General features: G+C 38.8%; 1 protein-coding gene across 1 annotated transcript in view; it reads left to right on the top strand.

The window, feature by feature from the left end:
• The window catches only part of LOC309435248 (complement C4-A-like), a gene marked incomplete at its 3' end in the record, with an annotated part of 48,619 nt that overhangs the window by 5,394 nt on the left and 16,717 nt on the right, over positions 1-26,508 (top strand). Inside the window, exons 4-26 of the mRNA XM_082043288.1 lie at positions 301-371; positions 687-772; positions 2,026-2,108; positions 3,245-3,332; positions 7,347-7,452; positions 7,633-7,756; positions 9,436-9,551; positions 10,297-10,464; positions 11,202-11,399; positions 13,723-13,914; positions 14,931-15,080; positions 15,486-15,612; positions 15,981-16,052; positions 17,222-17,422; positions 18,360-18,471; positions 18,699-18,769; positions 19,514-19,653; positions 20,707-20,919; positions 22,033-22,084; positions 22,617-22,697; positions 23,736-23,939; positions 25,288-25,363; positions 25,891-26,047. Coding sequence (XP_081899414.1) covers positions 301-371; positions 687-772; positions 2,026-2,108; positions 3,245-3,332; positions 7,347-7,452; positions 7,633-7,756; positions 9,436-9,551; positions 10,297-10,464; positions 11,202-11,399; positions 13,723-13,914; positions 14,931-15,080; positions 15,486-15,612; positions 15,981-16,052; positions 17,222-17,422; positions 18,360-18,471; positions 18,699-18,769; positions 19,514-19,653; positions 20,707-20,919; positions 22,033-22,084; positions 22,617-22,697; positions 23,736-23,939; positions 25,288-25,363; positions 25,891-26,047 — 2,888 coding nt within the window. The remainder of the gene's footprint in view (positions 1-300; positions 372-686; positions 773-2,025; positions 2,109-3,244; positions 3,333-7,346; positions 7,453-7,632; positions 7,757-9,435; positions 9,552-10,296; positions 10,465-11,201; positions 11,400-13,722; positions 13,915-14,930; positions 15,081-15,485; positions 15,613-15,980; positions 16,053-17,221; positions 17,423-18,359; positions 18,472-18,698; positions 18,770-19,513; positions 19,654-20,706; positions 20,920-22,032; positions 22,085-22,616; positions 22,698-23,735; positions 23,940-25,287; positions 25,364-25,890; positions 26,048-26,508) is intronic.

The following is a 26,508-nucleotide window of genomic DNA, read 5'->3' as shown; positions in this document are numbered from 1 at the left end:
TTCTTGAGTTTGGTTGCAGGCCTTGACTACAGAAGGAATATAAAAGTGAGTGAAGTGCCCTCAGTATTCTTCTGAATTTGTTTCAAAAGACATATGGTTGGTCATGTAACACACGAAGCCTGTGGATGAACATGGGTTTTTTGATTTGTTTGGGTTTTTTTTTCAGATTTCTCAGACTTCTTTTCATTAAAATAAAGTGTTTTATCCTAAATTCAGTAATCTAGTTTAGAGCTTGTAATAATTACTAGCTAGAACAGCCAGAAATAAATATGTGAACACATTTATTCTTCTGTTAAACAGTAAAATACAGAATCTTCATTCTGGACAATGCTATGAGGCCAACGGATGATACGGTTACAGTTGCTGTGCTAGTAAGTATACAAAAACCCCACATTGTTTATGAGTGCTTCTTCAGCACAGAAACTACAAAAAACTTTGACAAAATACCTGAGAGTAAAACTATAGCTGTGTCTCCTCTCCAGAAATCAGTATTTACACGTCGTCAGATATGTATAGTCATTTTTAGCCAATAGCAGGAGCATGGAGGAAAATGTAACATGTTAATATTAAAGTAGGAAAGTAAGCAGAGCATTTTATCTTCCTTAGGACTAGTATGTGAATTTGAGCTTTTGGATGTAAACATTTGACACCTTATGCATAATTTTATGTTTGTTGTCTCTCAACAGAATTCAAAAGGGATGGTGGTTAAAAAGTCAGATCGGAAAATAAAATCAGTGTTCAGTGAAAGCCTTGAAATACCTGACATTGCTGAGTACGTTACTGCGGTGCCTTGTGCATTAAAACAGTCTTCACATCAAAATGTCTCTTGCAGCAGAACTATCTTCAAGCTAAAAACAGGAGTCTTGTCCTTCTTTTCTCTTCTTTCTGCTCTGCTCCCCTGTTCTCCTCTCTTCTCTTCTTTTTTACTTATTGTGAATTGTCTGATTTACTGTTTCTTCAGAACTGGAGGTGCACTAAAGCAGACGGTTTTGCTCCGATGTCACTTGAGAAGCCCCAGGGTGCCCTGCCAGAGTGTGAGGGCAGGGAAGTGGTTGCTCTGGATCCAGCTCTGGAGCCTCCAGCCATGCAGGGGTCTGAACCTGAGCTGGTCACCCCACATGCCCGTCTCAACACTGTAGAGGAAGTCACACATTTAGGCTGCAACTCATCTGATGTGTTTTAGGTACCTGTGTCAGGATGAGATGTACCACACCTCAGCACTGCTTTTCTTCATTGGGCATAGAAGAGCCCAAGGGGACCTGGGCAGATGAAATACCTCACAGTATAAAGTCTGAAGTGAGGATGACTAACCTCACTTGCTATTAGCAGGATCAAACCATCCAGATTCATCTCCCTTACCTGTTGAAGTACTTAAGATTTTTAACTGCTGAACTGCTTGAATCACCTTTCAAAGTTGTCTTTCACCATGGGGCAAAGATTGAGCCTATGGTTAATATCTTTTTACCTTTAAGCATCTTGGAAAGATGAGCCCAGAATTTAATTTTAAAATTCTACAATAAGTAATTTTTGTCCTGGTAAGGAAAAATTTAGCAAACTTGCCAAATATCTGCTCAATTCTATGACTACCTTCAGGAAAGCACTTCTGTAAGGGCTGAGTTTGCAAATTGTAATTAATTACCTCTGATTTCAATCCCTCAAGCTTTTACTTAACATTCAGTGTGTTTTGCATGCATTTGATGTAGATTGATTTTCACATCACAGTGAAGATAAACTACAGGAAATATAGTTCTCTATTTCTGAGGGTTTTCAAAGGCAGTGCATGTACCATGTGGTTTGCAAATATGTTATCTTGCAGTTCCGCATAAAGTCTTCTTGATTGTTTCCTAGGACATGTGGAAGTATGTTGCTGGATACTCCCAGCAAAGAGAAATCCATCAATAAATTAGTTGGGAATGAGATCAAAGCAGTGAAAAGAGTAGCATTTAGTGATAATTTAAATATATTAGCATCATAAAATATCTGAGGAATCCTAATTAACTATTTTCTGCTGAATCTGAACTTTAGGCCTGGAACTTGGAAAATCAAAGCCTGGTTTCATCAGTATGAAATGTCTAATGTTTCTGCTGAATTTGAAGTTAAAAGTTATGGTAAGAGAATATTTAATTTGCATTATAAATGTATTACTTCATCACCGTGTGTTAAAAGATATACCACAATGATTAAACCTGGCTGTAGTTAGACACTAAGGATGAGATTCAGAGTGTTTCAGTCCCTCATTGCTATATCTGGTTTTGTATGCCTTCCACTTGTATTTGAAAAAATACTTAATTCTTATACAGACTTAGTAGCTTTAATGTTTTTCACAAAATATCCTGTTTTGGAAGGGCTCTCCTAGTGCAGAAAAAACATGGAGATTAGCTCCATTTTAAAACCATTGCAATTCTGGCGGAAGTTTTTAGTAAACACTAAGATGAAAATAATAATAATAATAATAACAAGAAGAAGAAGCAGAAGAGGAAGAAGAAGCAGCTACCTTTTTCTCTCAGTAGAATTCAGTCTGGAAGTCGATTAGAATTATTCCTGTACTCAGGGAAGATGTTTTTAAAGAAAGGGCATTGTGTAAAAAGAAAAAAATGCAGAAATTTAACAATTTGGGGTAAGAAATGGTTTGACTTATTTGCACTGGAATTATGCTTTCATGTAAAATTTAGTGTGTTTTATTTGGTTGGGGTTTTTTTGGTTTTTTAAAGACAAAATAAAACCTCATGATTATATGAAAAATCTCAGTTTAGTAAAATGGGTTTTAGCTTAGCTAGTGGGTATAGCAGAATAATGGAGATTACCGAATCCTCTGCCAACACCTACATCCAAGAACAAATTGCTCTAGATATATCTACAGTAGCAAATAGTTGGGCTCTATAGGAGCAAACTGCAGAGTGACACAGCTGATGCTGAGGGCCTCATGTCCACACTCAACCCATTTCAGGGTGGGTTTACTTCAGACTGATTCTTGTCCAGGACACTTAATGCCCATTAGCAATTAGAGCTTATCTTCTGGCTTATTTTCCTTGTAAACAAATCAATTTTCTGTGCTCAAAGTCTGCTCCACTATGTGAAGAAAAGCAGAATAAGGGAAGATGATAAGGGGACTTGCTTCAGAAGTGCACTACTGATTCAAACAAAAACATTCTCTCAGTGGGTGTTGCCGCAGGCCAGGAGTTTAAGGTATGTTTGAAACTCGTGTGTCATGACCTTTTGTCTTCTTTTTTTTTTTTTTATGCAGAACTTCCATCTTTTGAAGTCAAACTCATCCCACTTCAGCCTTACTACCACATCTTGGATGAAAACTTTGTGTTTGATATTGAGGCAAAGTAGGTGTGCTCACGGCAAAGCTGTTTTAGGAGGCAGATAAGTAGACAATGAACTTTACAGCTTCTTCCTTTTTCTTGTAATTAACAGTTAACCAGTCTCTGGCTTGAATCTGACTTCAATTTTATATACTCTCTGTTTTCACTACTAACTCCAGATATTAGTGTAAAATGCTACCTGGGTCCAAGTGGTGGTTATCAAAATGGAACAAGATTTTCTGAATATTTTAGTTTTCTAGTAAAAACGTGACTATTTAGGATTTTCCTCTGTAGTGCCAGATAAGGTTCCATGCAAACTTATAACCTGCTTTTCTTCACTTTTTGGTTTAAAAATTTAGAAACACTCTAAAGTCTCAGATGTTGCTATTTAATGTAATTAGGGTAGAGATGTATTCAAGTTTAGGTAAGACATTTTCTCAAAGCCCAGTGAAGTTAAGAAGTAATAAGTAAGAAGTAATATTTGAGAGTAATGATTTTATGCAGAACTGCCTGCAGGTGGATAAATACAGTTAATCAGAGGAGTTTCCGTGACCACCACTACAGACACGTGTTACTGCAGAGTAGGGTGACACTGATCTGGATGAGTTGTGGCTACAAAGCTCTCAGACTGGACAGACCATGAGGGACCGTTTGAAGGAGAATAAATTACACTTGATCCCATATCAATTTAGAATAGCATCAAACATACAGTAACTTAGAAAGTCGGGCAATTAAAATTCAACCCATACAAATATTTTTAATACTTTGGAAGAATCAGACTGAGCCTACATTGAATAAGTATTTTGTGTTGTGTTGCTCCAGTTTTTTTGATCCCACACTGACAGATCTAAATTTGCTACATGATCTAACAGTGGCTCACCAACATATATCAAGACTTCTTGGCTGCTGAACCTTCCAGTTTCTTAGGAGTGGAAATACTGAATGACTTCCTGTTAGGAGAATGTTCTTCCTTTGTTTACTACTCAGCTGGAATACAAAATTACTAGAACTATCTTGGCCACTTGCACATTGGGAAGATGGAGAGAGAAATCAAAATGTTCTCTGGAGACTTAGCTTTTTATCTCCTTTTCACTGAAGTGACCACTTCTGCAACTAGAGTCGATGCCTTTGGTAGGATATGTTTACATGAGATTTGTGAGTCTAGGATCTTCATGACAGTCATTTAAGTGAAGTGGTTCAGTGTGGTATTAGTTCAGATGTTATAAATTTGATTTACAGTTAGATTTTAAATCTGTTCTAAAGATGACTCAGTGAAAAAAAAAAATCATGGTATGAAAATGCTCATACTGATTAAAGAGTATGTGAATCACAAATAGGATCACACAGAGTTATTGTAGCTAGTACAGTTAATGTATTCAGTGTTAAACAGTGGGCAAATTTTCTGTACAGTAATGATATTCAAGATAGTGGAAAATGAACTGTGTACATTTTATTAAATAATCAGTATTTATCCATTCACTGTTAGTATTTTGAGTATTAATGGTTTGCAATTATTTTTTAATAACATTAATATTTACACAGATTACACTGTTGGGAGATGTTTTAACAGTGATGCTAGATTCTATAATAAAAACCTACTAAATCTACAGAATAACTTGTATAATTTTATCAGGGTATTTCATTAAATTTCCCAGACAAAACCCCTTTGAGAGTTAACTTTTACAACCATAGATATAATTGAATAGTATAAGAATATCTTATTGATAAGTCTCCGTTGGATAGGTTGTGTCTGCCTCAGTAGCTGATGGGGATGACAGAGAGGAGACAACCTACACAGAAGGGAGGAAATATCTAGGTATAGAAATTGCTAATATACAAATAAGAAGGCTGTTCTATACAAATAGTTTGTGACTTTGTTGAGCACTGACACTAACTAACTTTGTAAGTAATTAGGCTTTCAATAGCCTTCAACTAAATACGCATTAAATATTAGCACTGAACTATGTGAGCATATGTGACTGAAGTCCCATTGCTACCGCTGTAGTTTCTTTTTGATGCCGGAAAGCCCTCCAAACTGAGAGCGGCAAACAAATTATTATCATATTTAAACATTATTCAACATCTGTTGGGATATTATTTCTTAGGTGCTTTCTTTACATGAGGAATTACTCTCATACAGTAGGACACTTGTCTGCATTTGGATGTGATACAAAAAAATATATTTGAGCAACCTGGGTAGTAAATTAAACAGTTCCAGGAAAGGTTCCTGCACTGCAGAGCTGGGCTGCTGACGGTTCAGCTGGTGCATGGCACAGGCCCAGCCTCAGCTGCAGAGCTCTCCCCAAACAATTCCTGGAAACTCTTTGTGAGGAAGCACAGACCAAGGTCCACGCCAGGTCTGCATGTGGCCACCCCGCTGTGAAACACAGGATGTTTAGTAGAGCAGACACGGGCTGTGCTGTGCCAGCTGGCCACAGCCTCCCAGACAGCACTGCAGTTGTTTAATTTAATGTAATTTAATTAACCTGGTCCAACAAGGTGCAGTCACTATATTTGCTGCATGTATCCTGGCACTGTATTCAAGTGGAACATTGGGCCTTCACCCCCACAGTTCTAGTGGGTTTTATTTCTGATGTAAATTAATCCCTGGCCAGCTTATACCATGTTGGTCTTCTACCTGCTGTCCTTGAGCTCTTCACCTTGCTCTTCACTGTGCTGCTCCTTCCTTTCCCCAGCACACCCTGAGAGAGTAGACAGAACCCTGGATCCACCTCCTTTTGCTTGGCTGAACAAACTCAACTCTTCTAATCCCCTCTTGCTCACTTTCACTTCTTTATTTGGTTCTATTGAATAATCATTAGCTTTAATCATGATTACTTGATGTTGTGATATGAAGTGATATCAGATAAGTGGCTTTAATATTTTAATCTTTTCTAAAATTTTCTCTTCATTTTATTGTAGCACTCAATTTTGAGTTTATGGACTGTGCAACTCCTTCATATATATACTTCACTACTCATTAACATAATAATTTAAGAGGAAAAATGGAGGTGAATGACTGGATACCCCTATCTATTGGAAAAGGTTCCAGTGGTGCTACACAGGCCTGCCTGACTTTCATTAAAATCAACATATGGAATTCCTGATAATTGAACTTATTACTCTGAACTGGCCATGCATGTAATGAACAGCTATTTGGTATATTGACTGTTGCTTCCCGCAGTTATTAGTTCTGCATTTTAAGCAGTTTTCATAAGAACTGCCTCTCAGTTATTTTCACTGGCATGGATCAGTGCTGCTGATCAGATCAATTTGAAAGAGGCTTTGTTTAAGCAAAAATAAGCCTTTACAGAACTGAGTGAAGCAGGATGTCCACAAGTAACAGACACCACCACGGCCATGACAGGTTTCATGTAGCATATCACATACTTTGCTTCCAGGGGATGTCATCTGCCAGGGTTTCCTTGAGTAAGAAGCCTGCCAGGTGCAGCAACATGCCCTGTCCTCTCTCTCCATGATCTATATGGAGAGGTGTTCTGGCCAAATACCTATCCAGAAAATACTTCACTTTCAAGAGGTCCCTGTGTGACACTGCCTAAATCTGCAGGAAAGACATGGGCTTAAGGGTGTCTATTCTGGCTAATGCAGTTTTCAAAATTTCAATAGGTAGGATCTGCCTCTGGGGGTCTTCAGAGGTACCAAATACTTTATATCTGTCCCTAAGACAATTCTCTGGCCCCTTATTTTAAATGCTCTGCTCACGAGGTGCCTCATACAAAGGAATTAGCTGTTCATCCAAGCTCCCTTTGAAGGGTGTGATGTATCCACATGTGATTCTGCCAATGTGATTTACTCCATCTCTGCACTTGAAATCACCACTTTGTACATGGACCAGGAGAAGTCTTCGTGTTTGTGTTATCAGTGAAGCGAGACTATTTTTCTGATTTCAAGCTATTAGTTAGACATGACATGCCTACAGATATCCCTATTTTATTTCAGCATAAAATTATTAGTTTGATATATGCTTGCTTTTTATTAATGTAATGATTCACCTCCTCACCTTTCTTCCTTCCAAAGACACTCTTATGGGAAAGGGATTCAAGGTGCTGCATATGTGCGGTTTGGCATAATTGATGAAAATGAGAAAAAAGTCTTTGTTCCAGGCCTGGAACAACAGCTATCAGTAAGTACTGGAGTTCAGTGGAACTATTCTGATTTATCCCAGATGAGCTGAATATTGTCAGAAAACATTGAAATATAGATCCTTGTAATACCCTAGTCATACTATAAGCAACATTTATTTTTATTTTAATGTCAAGAAACAAGCAAGGGCTGTCATTTTTTTTTTCTACTTTTGTTTTAGATTCAAAATGGAAAAGGAAGAGTTACTTTAAATACAACACTTCTGGAAGAAAAATTGACAAAGAGTATTTCCACTCTGGAAGGGTTTCATTTATATGTTGCTGTTACCACTGTAGAAACTGCAAGTGAGTACATCGTGCCTTGGCTGATACCACTGATATCACTGCAAAGCTTGCTCATGCTGTAGCACATGATAGTCTCATCTGACCCCCTTCTTTGCACAAACTTATCTTGGGTGGGATTCACTTATCTGAACACAAATGTCCAGTACCACTTTAAATGCCCTGTTTAGTTCTGTGGGATCTTCTACTCCTGCCTCAGCAGTGCTCAGGTCTCCTGTTGGTACTCTCCTGTAGGATCTGTCCCACATTAAACAGCCCTATGAGGAATCTAAGATAACCTAGTCCATCCAAAGTGGCTCCAGACACCTGTAAAAACACCAGAAAAATTGCCATCCTTGAGATCTTGTTGGAGCACTTGCCTCAGCCATGTCTACTCCTTCTGTACAGACAAAGTTATTAGTTGGGCTTGGTATCTTAACTTGCTTTGTACCATAGCTGGCTAAACTGTTAGTCTAAAGGTAAGGAACACATACTACAGCTGAAGTGAAATGCAGAGGAAGATCTAGTCCTTGTAAGTCCTGTGTATCGTCTTATGCCTCCCCACAGTTTTATCAGGCTCTGATACTTGGTATATGCACAAGTGCAATACAGTCCAAATAGCTTGGTCTTGGTCTTCATCTGGGACATGGGCCTGGAGCATGCCTATCCAGAAGTTTTTCAGTGGCTGTTTGCATTTACTGGGGGACAAGTAAATATTTCCACAAAATCATTACAAGGGATTTGTTTGCATATTTGTTCACAGCCATGCTAAACACATTGAGTAGGCCCCCAGATATCTTAGAGCTACATACAAGTGAGCACTGAGTTGGATTAGATGTAGTGGTCGATGGGTTATTTGGGTTGTAGCGGGTGTGCTTTACTGACACCTCTCAACCTTGGAGTGTTGAAGTGGAAAATAAGGACATTGAAAGTATGTCTCTAAATGCACTTTGTTTAAAGCAAGCCATGTAACTGGTTTTGGTTTTAGAAGCAGTTATAGGTAATGATTTAAACAGCAGTTAACTAGAAGAATGAGTGGTTTAACTAGAAGACTGAGTGGTTTAACCGGAAGAATCCTAGATGGGAAGCAGACATTCAAGCTGCCTTATAGGTGCAAAGTTGCAGTAGACGATATTCGGCAATATTAACTCTCATCACTAGACAAAAATGAAACAAACAAACAAACAAACAAACAAAAACAGCAACAAAAAATCCAAACTCTCTACAGTTTTCTGTTGGACACTGATGTAAGCTTCCCTAGGACAGAATCCCCAGCAGCTGGGAAAGGGAGGTGCACAGCCACAGTGGCTCCTGTGGTACCAGTGTGCCCTATGTTTACAGGCACCTTGTTCTGATCCGTGTGTTAAGGGGGCATTTTTGTGTCGTGAGTAACAAACCACTTTGCAGCTCTCCATGTCTGAGCTGTTGAGAGTACACATCTGCCTGTGCCGGCTCTCTGGAGCACCACACACGTTGCGCTGCCCCGGCATTGGCCTGTCCCAGGTTCTGTTACCTACCGCCTGCCCCCATCTCTTGCTCTTCCCAGGACTGAAGCTCTTTGGGGGAGGATCACATTTCAGTTTTCTTTATATGCACTGCTAAAGATGCAATTAATCTTGAAAATAGAAGTGATGGATGCTATGATAACACACAGGTACATAGTTATTGCTCCTGCAGCAACACATACTGTTTGATATTAACAGGTGGTGAGATGAGGGAAGAAGAACTCAGCAATGTGAAGTTTGTGAAATCTCCTTATGTTGTTGATCTGTCTAACACCAAAAAGTATTTTGTGCCTGGAGCCCCCTTCTCTGTTGTGGTATGTAGCATTTAGCCGACTGTGTATGTCTCCCTCCATAACAAGGGAATGCCCTGTTTATAAAATCCTTATCTGATCCAGTGGGAGTTCTGTAGGACAGAGACCTTCAAGAATTAGTCCAATATGGAGCTACTGTTTGTGTGTCTGTTTTGTCTCGTTTCTGTACACACAGAGCATGAACAGGGAGACTGAAGCCAGAAAAAGCTGTATTTCTGTTCTGGACGTCATTTGTGCACTGTTGCACTATAAGGTTTTATAAAACTTGTAGCAATCTTTTCCTCACTTCCATATCAAAAGATTAAAACAATAATAATACTGTATCAAGTTAGTCCAGTATCAAATTAAAATTATTCTAAAACAGGGTATCAGGGGGAGGGGGGGGAAATGCATTTAAGTTTTTTAAGTTTTAAACTTCACACCTTCAATTTTTTCTACAAAAAGTTAAAGTTAGAAATTTGCCTTATAATAGTTAAAGACAAATACCCTTGGGATCAGCTGAGATCTAGTAGATACTAAGTGAAAATCTGGGGCAGGTGTTAATCTGTGTTCACAGAATTTTACCTTAGCTGGAGTCCAGACTGAGTCAATTGTTACCTCCTTCTCTCAAAGCTCAAATTTTCAAACACTAATGTGTACAGTTTTCTATTTCTTCTCAGTTTATAAAAATAATTTATTCTTGTTTGTGGGCATTTTTTTAAACCAAGTAATTTCCTTAAAGTAACAGAAAAACATTTTTTTCCAATAGGCATCTGTCACTTTGATTGATGGCTCTCCTGCTGCCTCTCTACCTGTCACTGCTACTGTTACCTTACCTGGAAAGCCCCCAATGAAGAAGACTGCAGTTTCTAATAAAGAGGGTCTAACCGCCTTTACATTCGACATCCCTAGCGATGCTGATATCCTTCAAATAATGGTAAAGAAAACCCAAACATCCTTGTTTAAAAATATATCACTGAGAACAGCTCATAAGACAAAGACAAATGACTGTGAAGATGATCAGTTTTCATTAAATTAGTGCAGAAGGTGTAAGGTGATTTCTTACACCATCTGCGTACCATTGTCCAGATGGCGTAAGATACATTAGAGAGGCTAGGGATGTCTCACCGGAGTGAAGGACACTCTCGTACATTGGAGCTTTGGGAGTAAATACATTGCTGCTAATGATGTTTTTTTTTGTGGTTTGGATGTGCATTTTCCTGGCATGAAGGATGGGAATGGGACTGTAAGGAATATCACCATAAGAAGTGACAGAAAACAATGAGAAGACAGTAAAGGAAAATGTCCTGGGCAATACAGACAGTAGGCTACCTCTGGACAGTCAAAGGGTTCAATTATGTGCCCTATCTAAAAAGGGAAAAAAAAATTAATATGAAATAACTTTTAGATTTTAAGCCATTGTGTCAGATTTGGAATGAGCCAAGCCTGAAAAAATATCAAGTGCAAATACAGCAAAAGACCAAAGAGTGTGCGAGAATAAAGTCATTAAAATCCTATTTTTTGACGCCAGGTTTTGCTAATGAGGTCTCAGCAGTTACTTATCTAATTTCCCAGCATTTTCTGAATAACCTGGCAAGATATGAATTAAGGGTGACACTCTATATTGTCTCCTGACAGACACTTTATCCACTGTGTCCTTGTCTTTCCTGACAGGTAAAGGCTGAAGAGGGAAAAGAAAAATTGGAGTCACCTGAAACCAGTATCAGAGCTGAAAGATACCAGTCTGCCTCCCCAGACTACCTCAGCATCAGCATCCCACATACTGTTATGACACCTGGAGACACCTTACGCATCACCTTGAATGATATTCATCAGTCTGACAGTGGAAAGATTGACTATTTCTATTATATGGTAAATAGAATAGTAGTGTATCAGTACTTTCTTTTAGAAATTACACAACCAAGAACATCTGTCTAGTTACTAATACACGGTTAACCGTAGGAGTCCAACAAAGGGCAGCCAAGATGATTAGTGTCCTGGCATACCTGGCTTATCAAGAGAGGCTGAGGGAACTGGACTTGTTCAGTTCGGTGAAGAGGCTAAGAGTGAGTTAACAGCAAATTAAAATTACTTGAAGTAGCATTACAGACATAATGGAGGCAAATTAACATAGATGGTGTTATGCAATGTAACAAGGGATGAAGGCTACAAATTATGGCCGGGAAGGTTCATTTTGCAAAAAAAAAAAAACTTTTCGCTAGTGATGAGTGCAACACTGGAAGAGGTTCCCCAGAGACTTCAGGGAATCACCGTCCTCAGAAGCATTCAACACTCAACTAGAGAAAAGTACATCTCACCAAATCTTATGATGGTGATTGCTCATCATTGAGCGGGCAGTTGGACTAGAGATGTCCATAGGTCCCCATTTCTATGATTCTGTCATATTCATATATTGGCATATATGATTGTGTATGTAATATATAAATCTTTGTAATTTTTTCTTCTGAAGAAGGACACAAAAGTACAAATATTAGTCTGTAGTTTCTAATGTAATCTATAGCAAATAGGTCTATACAAGGTAATGTTTGTCTGCATAATTATGTGGATATTTTTGAAAAATGCTAAACTGACAGCCTCGAAAGCTGAAATCCTAGACAGATAATTTCTATTATGGCTATGGCAATTTGATTTCTCTTAATCCAGATATTGTTCCTTCCCACTCCTTCCAATCTGTATTCTTTCCTTGTAATAAGCCAATATTAGTTATTATTTTTATTAGTCTTATTCCCATAAATATCCCTGTTTCAGCTATTACAGAACTTCCCACCTTATTACGGGCAGACCATACATATACGTAAGCTTCTGTCCCTGCAACTAGAAGACCTAATCATCTTATAGGGGACCTTGAATATCTCAGAAATGCCTTTTGTAGTTAACTATTACTTATTTCATAAATATCATGTAATTTTTATGTTACCATGGCTTCGTATTACCTGGACCTGGTATTAGTTAACAGGTAGGTCATGGTTATCTCCAACAAATAACGTCATGAGTGATCACTGAAGGCACTGGCTGTGATGGTCCTAAATAGCATCCTGAAATTGGGTCTGAAAGGCAGGAAACAATCCTGCTCAGTCTGAGCCCAAGAATGCAAAGCACTTACTTTGTTGAAGGAGTAAAATGTGTTCATGAATACATTCCAGGAGTGAATCTGTTGAATGTCAAATGTGTTTAAATCTCCTTCCCATTTCTTCATCATAATTTCCCTTGGCAGCTTAAATTTCCCAGGATGATAAGCACCATGGGCACCCCTTCCCATTTATTTTTAACCGGACTCTGGTATATTGGAATAATAGTATCCCTAGGAGTTAATGTTTGGGTTTTATTTTATTGGGATGACATAGCAGAGGGTTGGAATTGCTGCTGTCAGGCTCTGGGAAGGCGCAGTGCTGGGCAGGCAGGGTGGGTGGGAGGATGGGGAAGATCCTCAGCAGTGAGGCTCTCTCCCAGACTTTGGTCACCCAAGTGAAGGCAGTGAGGATTTCAGACCAGGCTTTGTTTCAGACCATGGATTTGTTTCTTCCTGAAGCACATTTACTGTGTGCTTAGGAAAGCTGCATGTGTTTTGTTCAGGGAAGAGCACTATCAGTCCTGCCCCTGTGTCCGTTCTCCACTCCTCTGACAAGCTGTGAATATTATTAGCATAAAATTGGAAGAAAGGAATTAAATAGTGCAATATGGGCTGAAATCAGTTAAAGGCCAGTCTGTGATACTTTATCCTGAATAATACTTTCTGAGTGAAACCTCCTGCTCCAACCCCTCCACACCATCTCAAAGATTCAGTACTGATGACAGATCAAATAAAGCTGGTACCATCCTGGGGGCGATGACCTGTTATTGTAGAAGACAAAACCAATAATGTTATCAGGGATTCCCTTATCAAGCTGTAAGACTTGGTGGAGGGAGGCAGATTCGTATTTAAACCTGGGCCGCAGGATGGGTGCAGTGGAGGCTTACCACCACACTCCTGTGTTAGGGGCACTGTGTGCTAGTCTCATCCAGGCTACCGGTTTGCATGTTGGGAATTGAAATGAATAAGTGCCATTAGAAGAGAATAAATTTTACATATAAATGGCCTCAGAAAATTCTATGTATGTATACAAAGTTGTGCAACATAATGCCCAGTATGGTGTGTATTCAAAATACTAGTTTTCTGTCTGTTTTTGCCTTGCAGGTTGTGGCAAAGGGACAAACGGAGCTTCTGGGAAGGGTCCCCTCCTCAAACAAAATAATAAACCTTAAAATCACTGAGAAGATGGTGCCTGCCTTTCGCTTTTTAGCTTACTACTTCATTGCTAATGAAGGCCGTCAAGAGATTGTTGCTGATTCTGTCTGGGTGGATGTTATGGACGTCTGTGAAGGAAAGGTACTTTCAAGCAAGTAGCTTATGTTATTGTATTCTAAAATAAAAATAAAAACATGAGATATCAGCAGAGCGAGTGCAAGCCTGTGGTTAAAAAGTGAAAGACATGATGGAAATTTTGATTTTTATTGAAAAAGGGAGTCATCAGGATTCTTGCTATAAGTTATAGCTAGGAAAGGCTCCCAGGAGTGATGGCAGAGATAGCCTTCTTCCATAGGACATGTTGTGCCTCAAAGAGGTGAAAAATAGGGCTTCATACAGATAAATCCCCCTCTGGAAGTGTCTCTATATTACAAATCCACAGAGAAACATTATATTAAATGATCTTTTCACTCCTGAAAATGTTTTGGAAAAAGAAGCTAAAACTCCATTGGGAAAAAGATTCAGGGAAAAAAAAAATATCTAGCTTAATACACAAGCCAATTCTTTATTCATAAGATGACAAAACCCGGGAACATTCAAGTTGGTGTTTCCATTGATAACTTCCTATTAATCTCATAATCAGCATGGATATTTCTTCTTAAACTGTAGAAGTGTCTTCATCAGATATGCACCAGATATGCACCAGATCTGAAATCTGTCATGTTGAAAAAACCAAGTGTGAGATGGCAAGGAGGTAGTACTACCACAGACTGTTTTAAGTTAGTCAGCTTTCTATGTTAATTAGTCTTTCACTGTATTTCATGGTGATTTTGTTTCCACTAGAAAATAATGAAGTGATACTGAAGGCTCTGGTTCAGCAAGCCTTTACACTTCTTTAATTCCCATTGGTGCTTAAGTGTCATTGAAAGGCAGCATCCAATGTCCTGCACAGACACACCTTTCAACCCCCACATTGTCCTACAGTGGGAGATATCTGCTTCTGTATCTTCCAAAAGCCAGGATCCCAGGCAGAAACACCACAAAACGGGAACATCCCTCAGCTTCTGACTGCTGACAGTCAGGGCTGACAGTATTCCCTGCCCGCAGGGTCTTTTATTAACAAATGTGACATTTTTGTTTCAATCTTTTCTATTTAGATTAAAGTGACAACAGAAAAAGAGATATACAAACCAACAGAAAGCATCAATTTACTGATTGAAACGGACCATGCGGGAGCAGTTGCCTTGGCTGCAGTTGATAAAGCAGTTTTTATCCTGAACAAGAAAAACAAGCTTACAGCCAAAAATGTAAGATATATCTAAAAAGACCACATCTACTATTTAAACAAAATTTTCCGTTACTAATGAGAGGATCAAAATTTAATTAATTACTATTAATTGCTTAATCACAGCTTTGCTAAACTTGAAAATGTTTTTGCTTTGCAATTTAGGATCTGTTTAAAATGAATGATATATTTAAGATAGGGATTTCCATGCTACAGCAGACAAATTTGTTAATTAGAAAAGCATTACTTGAAAGCATTCCCTAACTAAAGCATCCCTCAGATTTAATCTCAGTTCCCAAATGCAGCTTGTACCACTAGCTTGTCTTGTTTCTGTGAGTCAAAGGCTACAAGAACTTTTTTAATATGTATTAAAAAAAAAAACCTTTTGCAAGTGTGTACAGTCCATCCATGCTCTTTTATTTGGCAGGTATTTAATGCTATGAAATCGTATGATCTTGGATGTTCTGCAGGTGGTGGTGCAGATAGTGTTCAAGTTTTTACTGATGTTGGTCTGGCCTTTTTATCAAATACGATTAAATCAAATGCTCGGGAAGGTAAGTGCGATCTGCCCTTTAGTTTAGGTGTTTCTGCAAGACCACTATAGATCTGGGGAGGTTGGTTATTTAAAAATCAGCAATATTTTATCCTGATGTTGTAAGATCTCCCTTGCCTGTGGATTTTTCTTCTTCTGTTCTTCCAGTGAGCGCTGGCCGCCCAAATTGTCCAGATTGTGGCTGCTGGTCTCTTGGTGCCCAGCTCAGCTAGGTGGGCAGCAGTTGGCCAGGGCTGGAAGCTGACTTAGCAAATGTGGATCTTCTGTGAATGAGATGGGTCCTGAGATGGTTCTCCCATGAATGACCTGAATGATCAGGCTGTTACTGTCTTAGTATCATGACCAAGCTCTTCTCTTCTGCTTTCCCAGGCTATAGCTGCCTCCAGGTTACCAGAAGGCAGAAGCGATCTTTGGATTTTCAGAAGAAAATGTCAGGAATTGGTATGTCTGTTCATCTGGGTGGCCTGAAAGGCTTAGCTGCGGGAGGCAAAGGGAACTGGCTTAGATATAGGGGGCAAGAGCTGATAGCATAGTGAAGGATACCAACATATTCATAATTCCAAGTCTTTCATTAAGTGCCAGAGCCTATCACAAAAGTGTATACTAAAATTTGACCTGATGCATCATATCTGTCAAAACTACCCAAACTACAAAACCAAAGAGTGGCCTGTCTGCAAATGGAAACTAATTCACCATTTTGTAATCGCAAATGTGAAGCACTTCTACTACATGTCATGGAATCAGTCAAAATTTTAAGTTTTTCAAAATTATTTCTACTGACAGAAAATATTTTATAGATCCTATTTTTTTCTTGACAGTATGCTTTGAAACTGTGCCAGCTTTGGTACTTTGTGCTCCAATTAAGAGAAGAGCTAGTGCAGTATTTGGAATAAATTTAAAAAAAAACAAAAAAGTTTACACAAATTGGTATTTCCTTGCCAGAAGACATGAAGGCCTGAAGCTGGGATCTTCCTTATTTTTTATTTATTCAAGAATAAGAACACTGCCACACTGTCATGGCTATTTATATCAAGATGTCTAAGTCTAGTCTGCCAAGGAGGTGTTTTTAATTCAGTCTGAATTTGAAGAGAAAGGAGTGGAATGGGAATAGAATAGAATAGAATAGAATAGAATAGAATAGAATAGAATAGAATAGAATAGAATAGAATAGAATAAGAATAGAATAGAATAGAATAGAATAGAATAGAATAGAATAGAATAGAATAGAATAGAATAGAATAGAATAGAATAGAATAGAATAGAATAGAATAGAATAGAATGGAATGGAATGGAATGGAATGGAATGGAATAGAATGGAATAGAATAGAATAGAATAGAATAGAATAGAATAGAATAGAATAGAATAGAATAGAATAGAATAGAATAGAATAGAATAGAATAGAATAGAATAGAATAGAATAGAATGCCCATGCTTTCCTCCTGTGTTTGTGGACTGTTTTTTGAATGGAGAACAGGTCCGCAGCTGAAGGTAGACTGTTGCAATAACAATTAACATTAACTGCAATGAATGACAGGAATTAGCATGATGAACACCTTTATGTTTACTGTAACTTCCACAGCATTAATTCTGGATTTCAATTATATTGCAGCCAGCAAATATCGAAACACTGATCTACAAAAATGCTGTGAAGATGGCATGAAACCAATTCCCATGAGGTTTTCTTGTGAGAAGAGGCTAACAAGGGTGAATGGCTCCCCTGAATGCAGGAAAGCCTTCCAGGAGTGCTGCGAGAACGCCACAGCCCTCAGGAACGCGGGGAGGAAGATAATCAGAGTGGGCTTGGCACGATGTAAAGAACGGGGGCATGCAACTGTCTGAAGAAAAATACCCTTCACATGGTGGCAAGGGAGGGTTAACGAGCATTTAATGCTGTGGGGCCGGCGGGGGGGAAGATTTCACATCACCATTTCAGTGAGCCCTGGTATACTGCATCATCCACACATCGTTGCATCTTCACAACTGTGCACTGTGAAAGTGGGAGTGGGGTGGAATAACTCTTTGGGGTGAGAAAAGGATTTGGTTAACCAGCTTTGAACCCAGGACAGGTTTATGGAGGGGTTGTTGGCCCCTACCTGCACCCCAGGAGGCTGGGAATGGCAGAGCAGAGAGGAGGGTGGTTGTCTCCATTCAGGGGTCCAAGTGATCTCAGATTCATGACTATTCATGACGATTTTATTAGTGGTACTACTGTTTAACACCCGAATATCTCCAAAACACCACCTGATGAGAAGAGGCCACTTCAGCCACAATCAATTTTATTGCTTTCTTCCTTTCTTCTCCCCAAAGTCTTTCTCTGATCACACAGGAGCTCATGTCACACACAGGGGGTGGGGGGAGGGGAAGTATTTCATGTTGAAAATGACCATATTCAAAGTGTAATTTCTGCTACCATTTTTCTCAGAGCTCCCTTTTCACACACTGTCACAAAAATGGGAGGGTGGGAACATCTTTGCCACACATTGTTAAAATGAAGTATTTTCTTGCTTGGCAACTTATAATTATTGAACCTGGAAAAAAGAATTATCCTTTTGTTCAATTATAATCTTCGATCACTCCTTCTCTTTTTTCAGCTTTTTTTTTTAATGCACAAGGTGAAACCCAGATGAAGTCTTTACATTCAGAGTATTTTTCATGCTGCTTTCTCTCTGACAAACTGACTCCCTGCAAGACAGTGTAAGGCCAGCAGCCAAAGACTTCAGAACAGAAACCCCACTTTTGTTTTTCAGACTATGATGATTATGAAGAAGTGTTTGATGAATTCTCTGTCAACTTGCGCACTTATTTTCCTGAGAGCTGGTGGTGGAATTTTGAAGAAGTGAAAAACCCTGGAAACCATAGGTACTGTATTACCTCACTAGGTGAATATGTCTAAATTTGTACTCTAAAATGTATATCAATATCAACATTATGTGTTATCTGATACAGAGGACTTCAGAATATTTGGAAGTGCTTTGTGTTCACAACAGAGGGAATTATTTTTCCCCTTACAATACTCAAAATTCAGCAAATGACAATGTTTACATTTTATATGTCCTTCCTAATACATTTTGTTTTGTATTTCTTAGTGTACAAAACTTTGCTCCTGACTCTATAACTACCTGGGAAGTCCAAGCAATAAGCATATCTCCCCAAAAAGGTATAAGTATAGGGTATTTTATTTGGTTTCTTTCTATGGATGACAATATATATTTTTTAAAACAGAGATATAATGTTAGGTTGACAGAGTGAGACAGTCTGTACAGAAAAACATCAAGTGTTTTGATCATGATATTTACTCCTTTCTTTTATGCCATGTTAAAGCCCAGCTAGAATTTAATGGATAGATACGTATTTAGAAAAAAACAACACGAAGTAGCCTCTGAAGGAAGATGGATTATACAATCAAGAAACCATCTCACTTTAGCTTCCACATGGCCAGGAAGCCACAAGAAAGTTAGCAGTAATAACATTAGTTTTAGTTGAATATTTCTGGGAGCGAGCGAGTTCTCGCCATCTCATAGAAGCATAAAAGTCCTTGACCTCTAGTAAACCAGGGAAGAGAAGAGCTCCAAGAGACCAGCAGAGGATCAGCAAGGGCTGGACACCAGAGAGCCCAGGTTGCCAGGTGCTGCTCCATGGGGGCTTCTGGGCATTGGCCAGGACCACACAGAGGGGACAAAAGGTCCACCTGGTACTGCCCACTCCCCTTCAGAAAGGGAGGCTCATCCAAGGGGTGCAGTGATGGGCATGGAGTTCATTTATAGAAAGCAAGGAATGATCATTATGTTTTAAAAATGGCTTTTGCAAGGAAGTTTTGACTAGACACCTAACTGTTTATCAACTGATGATAAGCGTTTAATTCTCAGCTCTGTTTTGTTTCATTTTGTTTTTCTTATCTCAGGTTTCTGCATAGCTAATCCCCACACCTTTGCAGTTTTCAAAGACTTTTTTGTATCCCTGAGATTACCATACTCAGTCAGACGACATGAACAACTAGAAATAAAAGCAGTGGTGTACAACTATCTGCCCAATGATCTCCAGGTAGTGTTACCATGAACTACTGTGCTATACACATCAAGCTAGATAAATATATAGCTATGTAGTAATTTAATGTAAATGACCCAGCCACCTTTCAGTGCCCTCCTACAACCCAGACACTACACTCCCATTTTTAAAGTCTCCCCAAGAATTCTCCCCAATTCTACTTGCTAATCAAGCTTGCCAAATAGAACATTTATTTTACCATATTACACAGCCAGGTACTCTTTTGCTGTTTGACAATCCGGGCTACACTCAGCTGTCGAGCAGAGGTACACAAGATACAGAGCTAAATCATTAGCACACAATCTGATATATTAGCCAGAAAATTCACTCTGCATACAATGCAAAGCCACTTTTTGTCTGCATTTGAGACCCATCCAGCTCTGCATATGGCCACTGTTGTCACTGGGCTTAGGGACTCCACCATTCTCAGGCTGATGCTCTTTTTTCATCCCTTCGCATTTCTCAGCTCTGCTTCACCAGCATCTTCTGAACTGTGTTGAATGGTGTAGAGCTGGAATATGTAACAATGTACTATCCTTCTTATCTCCCTATGGGTCAGGGACAGACCAAAACCATATGGCAAATTCAGTGTAACAAAGAAATACTACCTGATTTACTTTCACAGCCCTAGTCAATGTAGATGAATGTTAATAGGGTCATAGAATAATTTAGGTTGGCAGAGACTTTCAGTGATCTCTAGTCCAACCTGCTGCTCAGAGCATGTCCATTTACAGCAAGTTGTTCAGGGCCTTGTCCAGTCAGAGATGGAGTACCTGGAAGGACAGAGACTCCACAAACTCTTTGAACAAGCTGTGTCAGCATTTGATCACCTCTTGGTGAGAAAGTATTCCCATTTTATAAATGGAGAATAGTAAATTCAGGGGAGCAAACTGAAAAAACACTTTCTGCCTTGCAAAATGTCTGTGCTGCTATTTCCATTTTAAGCAAAGCTAGTCTCCTGTTATACACATTTCTCATTTCCCATTCTCATGTAGACTTGGTGGAGGTGGAGAATGAAGTCTGATGTCAGGCATTGCCTTGTCCCCGCAGGTTACAGTGATGATGGAGGCAGCGAAAGGGCTGTGCACCGCAGAGGCGAAGGAGAAGCCTGTGAGGTTGACGTTGGTGGCCAAGGGGAACTCTGCAACACCAGCCTACTTCTCAGTTGTCCCTCTGACTGTGGGGGAAATTCCAATTACTATCATTGCTCTTGACACAGTTACTGGGCACAGTGACAGCATTAGGAAGAACCTCAATGTTGTGGTAGGTATAACTAGTTGAGAACAGGCATGTCACGAATACTGTGTTTCTCCTCAAATATAATATTCACTGTATGTGGAGCTCTCATGGAGGGAGTGAAACGCTAAAAACATAAGGCTGGAAGCAATGTCAGGATACCTGTTTCTCAGCAAGGACTGAGCTATAGCATGGGGAAGAAATTAAACCCAGTGATTGGTTTGTGAGTAGTGCACGTGGAAAGAATTGTTCTGCAAAGCAAAAAGGCAACATTTTACTCATCACATAGCAACAACTTCCTTTATACAGTCAGTGCTCAACTCTTAATCTTAAATTTCCATCTGCTTCATCAGTATTTATAAAAAGTCTTTTTCCCTTATGAAGAGAAGATTGATGTTTGTCTAGGAATATTCTGAGAAGGAAACAGTCTCTGCTAGACATAAACTTTAAACTTATGTTATTCCTTATTCAAAGCTTAACAATTGCATAAGTAAAACAAATACAGGAAAACAAAGATGTTTTATTGATTATTTAATACATTCATTCTCTTTCAAAATGATGAAAAATAAGAGCTTTTTACTAAAAATTACTTTTGCCACATGCCGTAACTTTTCTAGGGATAGACACTGTCTCAGAGTTCGGTGCTACACTAAAATACTAAATGTGTCCATAAAAATAGCTTATTAAAATATAGACTGTTGGGAGAAGAATGAATGGAAATAAGAAGGAAAGAAAAGTTTCAGTTTTACCAAGAAGATGAACTGAGAACTTGGTGGATTTCATAAATGAGAGGTTTATAAAAGCGAGTCCACCTGTGAACTCAACTTGCACGGCTTACAAAGCTGAGAATAAACTCTGAAGTTTAATTTTCCTGGGTTATTTTTGGTTAAAGAAATTTCATCCAGGGAATGTGTCAATAATAACAAAAAAAGTCAGTAGAATTCACTAGCATTTAAACTGGAAGACTGAAATTCTGATTTCAAGTTTTATTTTCACCTGGAGAGGAATCTCACTCCACAATAACCTATTTCTGCCAATCTGCTGGTCTAGTGCAAGGGCAGAGATCACAGTTTTCACGCAGCTTAATTTCAGGTGTGAGTGCTTGCAAAAGTTTTGACTTCTCTTTCCTCAATTGTACAGGCTGAAGGTGTTTTACAGAGAGAAGAAAAGACCATTTGCATCAATAGTGACTGTAAGTTACCCAAAAGCATTAGATACAGATGAGGTTTGGCATAGAGACAGGTTGTAAAGCCTAGTGTCAACATCTGATGAGTTCAGTGAAATACTTATCAAAGTACAAACTTTGCTTTAATTGACCAAAACTTGTTATAAAATCTCTTCAACCAATACATAGCAAAAGACTCAGAAAATAAAAATCCTTTCATTCTCTATGTTTAGAATTGATTTGTATTATGTCTGTGTTTCAAAGCAGCGTTCTTTAAATATTAAGGACACATCCATTTCGTAGACTAATGTGTCTTAAAAGGCATTAAAAATCAGCCTTATTTCAAGCCAAAAAATATTATGAATGATGGAAAATCAAATCAATTTAAGAAAGATAAATGTATTTCTTTTCATAAATTGCCTTTCAACATGTCTGATGACATCTCTGTCACAATTGCCACCAACTGTGAGATGTTTAATAAGCATGTTCTAAAATGACACAGTATGTTTTTATGTTTAAAGAGTTTGAATGTAGACCTCTGTTTATTATTTATTTACAGTGAAGTCCCAGACACTTGACCTGAACAGACCATCTGATATGGTACCAGGTTCTGATAGTCATGTGTTTGTTAGCCTGAAAGGTAAACATAATTTTTTTGCAATAATTTTTCTGCAATAGTTTTTCCATAGGTGACAAGAGACATGCACCTTTTTCTGCTCATTTCTGAACACAGATTCTCCATTCCCTCCTAGTTTTTCTGTCATGGCTCAAATGGTCTGGGCTGCATGCACAGGTCATAAAACAAAACAGCATCAGGCTGATCCAGTAACTTTCCTAATTACTTCTTCTCACTTATATTGGATATAATTGCTTTATGCAGTCCATCCTGCCTCACTGTGTCCAGGCTAACTTATGGGAAGGATGGAGGAGAAAAGAAACCTCCTTTTCTAGTAACCTCACACTGCATGAAGTTTTGTAGAAATCTGCCTTATTCTTCAGAAATAAGGATATCAGACTCTGATGTGTAAGTTCTGAAAAGTTCTGTTTTTCTAGAGAAGATACATGCAATCATATATTCATTAAATCAAATTATTGTATACATATATATACACATATATATTTTTAAAGTATCTACTAACAAGTACTCTTATTAAAGATAAAAATATTTTTTTTCCCCAGAAAATGTAAAATAATACATTCTTGACACAAAAATTGTTGCCTTCCATTTCAAATCCCTGTTCTAAAGTATAAGGATGCTTGAATTCATCAAATGAGAAAACTGCATGGCAGGGGGGCAGGGCGCTGACATGTACACAAAATGTTTGGTGTGATTAAGGAACGATCTTTTTGGCCTCTGTGGGCAGATCAAGGCTGGTTTGACAAGAATTTTTCAGCCCAAACCTGAAGACCCAGTCTTTCCTCCTCTCTTTGTTTCCCTGCCTCCAGTAGCCTCAGGACTCTCCTTCATGATCCTTCTCTGCCCCAGCCTCCATTCTCCAGTGTTCCCCAGGGGGGCTGGCAACTCGTCCTTCTCCAACCTTACAAAGTAGCAGAAAACAGCATTTAATAATAAAAACTATCAGGCCACGCTGGAGTGTCAACCTACGGTTACTAACACCTTTCTTCATGTTATACCAGACAGCTTTAAATACATTATGGCTTTTGTTTTATACAACAGGAAATATTATGGACCAGCCTATTGAAAATTGTCTTAGTCTCACTGGGGTTGAGAAACTCATTCAAGTGCCCACGGGCTGTGCAGAGCAAACAATGGTGAAAATGGCCCCTGCAGTCTATGCTATTGAGTACTTGGATGCCAGTGAGCAATGGGCGAACTTTGATCCTGAAAAGAAGGATGAAGCCATTAGCATGATTGAAAAAGGTATGCAGAACCAAACCAATCAACCAATCAACCAAACAGGACTGTTACCCTTTTGCATTGCACACCAACTATTGCTACTTGCCCAAGGAGTGAACATTGCCTTAACACAGCCACACAGAAATGCCTCTGACAATCTGCAGACAGACAAGAGAAACAGAACTGTTGTGGAGGATTTAGATGACTAATTGCTTACACCTGACATTGTACAGTATCGGCACTCACACTCCACCCTCTCTGTTACCTAATTTAGAAGCAGAAAGCAAAACCTGAGCTGATCAATGTCAACTCTTCCCAGAGTAAATGGACAGCAAAGGCCAGTTTATCATTTCCTCCTAATGTAGATGAGCAAAACAGATCAAGATGAATCATGCCCTAAAAATGTGCTTAGGATGTCCAGCTGGGATGTAGACTTCTCTGCTGGAGATGTCTGTAGTTGCCAAGAGGACTATCACTAAAGAAACTCCCAACGATAATAAATATTTTGACACTTTCTCTTCCACACTCCTGCATGCACTTCCATGAGCTAGAATGACTCCAACAGCCTTGGACCAACCCAAGGAGCATTCCAGCTCACAGGCACCAACACAGAGCCCAAGATTTAGCAGTATTGTAGCAGGCACAGCTGATCTTTCTAACTGTAGTGCTGTGCACATGGCATAAGGCAAAATAATGCACCAGGCAACAAGGGACACACATTTCATCAGTGAAAAATAGGAGTATAAATAGAAATTAAAAACATAGTACCAGTTGCTGAATGGAAGTCTTTGCCTTTTTATCTAACATTGCCTGAAGTGACATGATACCCTGCTGATTAGTATTTGGTATTATCTGCAGCATTTAGTCCCAATTTATGCTTTTACTGATTCTTATCGAAGTTCACCAGCGTAGAAAATGGGTTACGTGGCTGTGATACTGACTGTGTCAAGGTAACAGCAGTCAAGAACAGAGGCCGTAACTCATGACTTCTAAGCCTATGTCTAACCCAAGGGATGAAGTTATGTGTTTATTCCATGTACTATATAGTCAATGGTTTGAAAAGTTGTCAATGATGGGAAATAAGTTTCGCAAGATTCACTACACGGAAAATGCTTTGTAACTACAGACATCTGCAGTTTTCAGTTTATTCTCCTGAATTAAGTCAAACAAGACAGAATACCTTCCACACCTAGTGCTTTTTCTGCATCAAAGGCCTGCTGACCCAGTCACCTTCTCCTTCATGTACTAGTGAACACCTCCATGTACTCTTCCATGACTCAATACTGAACATGTCCATGTTAATATGATATATGAAAATGCCCAATAAATATGTGTATTCTCTGAACAGTTATGTGCTGTCTTGTTCATGCAGGTTATACTAGACTACTTGAGTTTCAGAAGGTGGATGGTTCCTACGGAGCATTTAAGAAAACACCCAGTAGTATATGGTACGTGTATTTTTCAGTTCTCTTTTGGGTTTTTTTGGTTTTGGTTGGTTTTTTGGGGGGGATGTGTTGTGGTTTGTTTTTTCGTTGGGGGGTGGGAGAGTGTTTGTATGTGTATATGTGTGTTTTGGGTTTGTGGCTTTTTTTGTTCTGGTTTCTTTTATTTTTTTTCCAAAATACCTCTATTATCATTTAATGCATTAGAAGTGTTCCAGGCGGGCAGGGGGGCATGGATTTTCAAAATCTGGTGGGCATGTTGTGGCCTATATACTTTTACCATGGATAGGCAGCCATGTAAGTATCTGAGCACGTTTAGTCCTTGCTGAAGGAGACTTATACTGAGCCACTGATTATTTTGCATTTGCCACAGAGCAGAGATGTTCACACTGATGTCGCGTGGTAACTCACTAGGTTCCAGTCAGTGCACTATATTGGAGTCTATGTACAAAATTAGTATGTTTCTTTTTCTGTCAATATTCTCTTCTATAAGTATATGTCAGCACAAGTTTGGAACATTTTCTTTTGTGCAGGTTAACAGCCTTTATTGTTAAAGTACTCACAAGGAGCAAATATTACATTAGTGTCCAAGACAGTCACATACGCAACTCAATTTCCTACTTGACTAATCAACAGCAGCCAGATGATTCATTCCATGACCATCACCCAGTATATGACAGGACTATGCAGGTGGGTCATCTGTATTTACAAGAATCTGTTGCACATTTAGGGCTGATAGGGATTGAAAAGAATATTGTGAGTTGTTGAGTAACAAGAAAAGTAACTAAAGAAACCTGTAATGTAAAATGAATTTGTTAAAACATCTGTTATGTCAGAGATGAATAGCTAGCACTCCATCTCCTTTATCATTTGATCCTTAAAAAATTTTACAGCTGACCTATGCCTCTGGAGTGCTTAGAAAATTAGTTCTGAGATCTTTGCGCTTGTGTCACAGAGGCAACCCAAAAGTCAATTTAGGCAGACAACAAGCTCCAAACAGATGTTATTCTAACCAGAGATGTTTAACAGAAAACAACTACAAATAGGGTTTATTAAAAAATGTTCAGCACTCCAGTAACGTTATACAACACAGGTCCAGATGTTGGTTGGGACTTCAATTACTACACAACTGACTCGAACTCAAGGGGGTC

Source organism: Streptopelia decaocto, assembly GCF_964273445.1.
Source record: "Streptopelia decaocto genome assembly, chromosome: 1".
Taxonomy (NCBI): Eukaryota; Metazoa; Chordata; class Aves; order Columbiformes; family Columbidae; genus Streptopelia; species Streptopelia decaocto.
The sequence above is the reverse complement of the archived record's forward strand: the minus strand, read 5'-3'. Positions and strand labels throughout refer to the sequence as shown.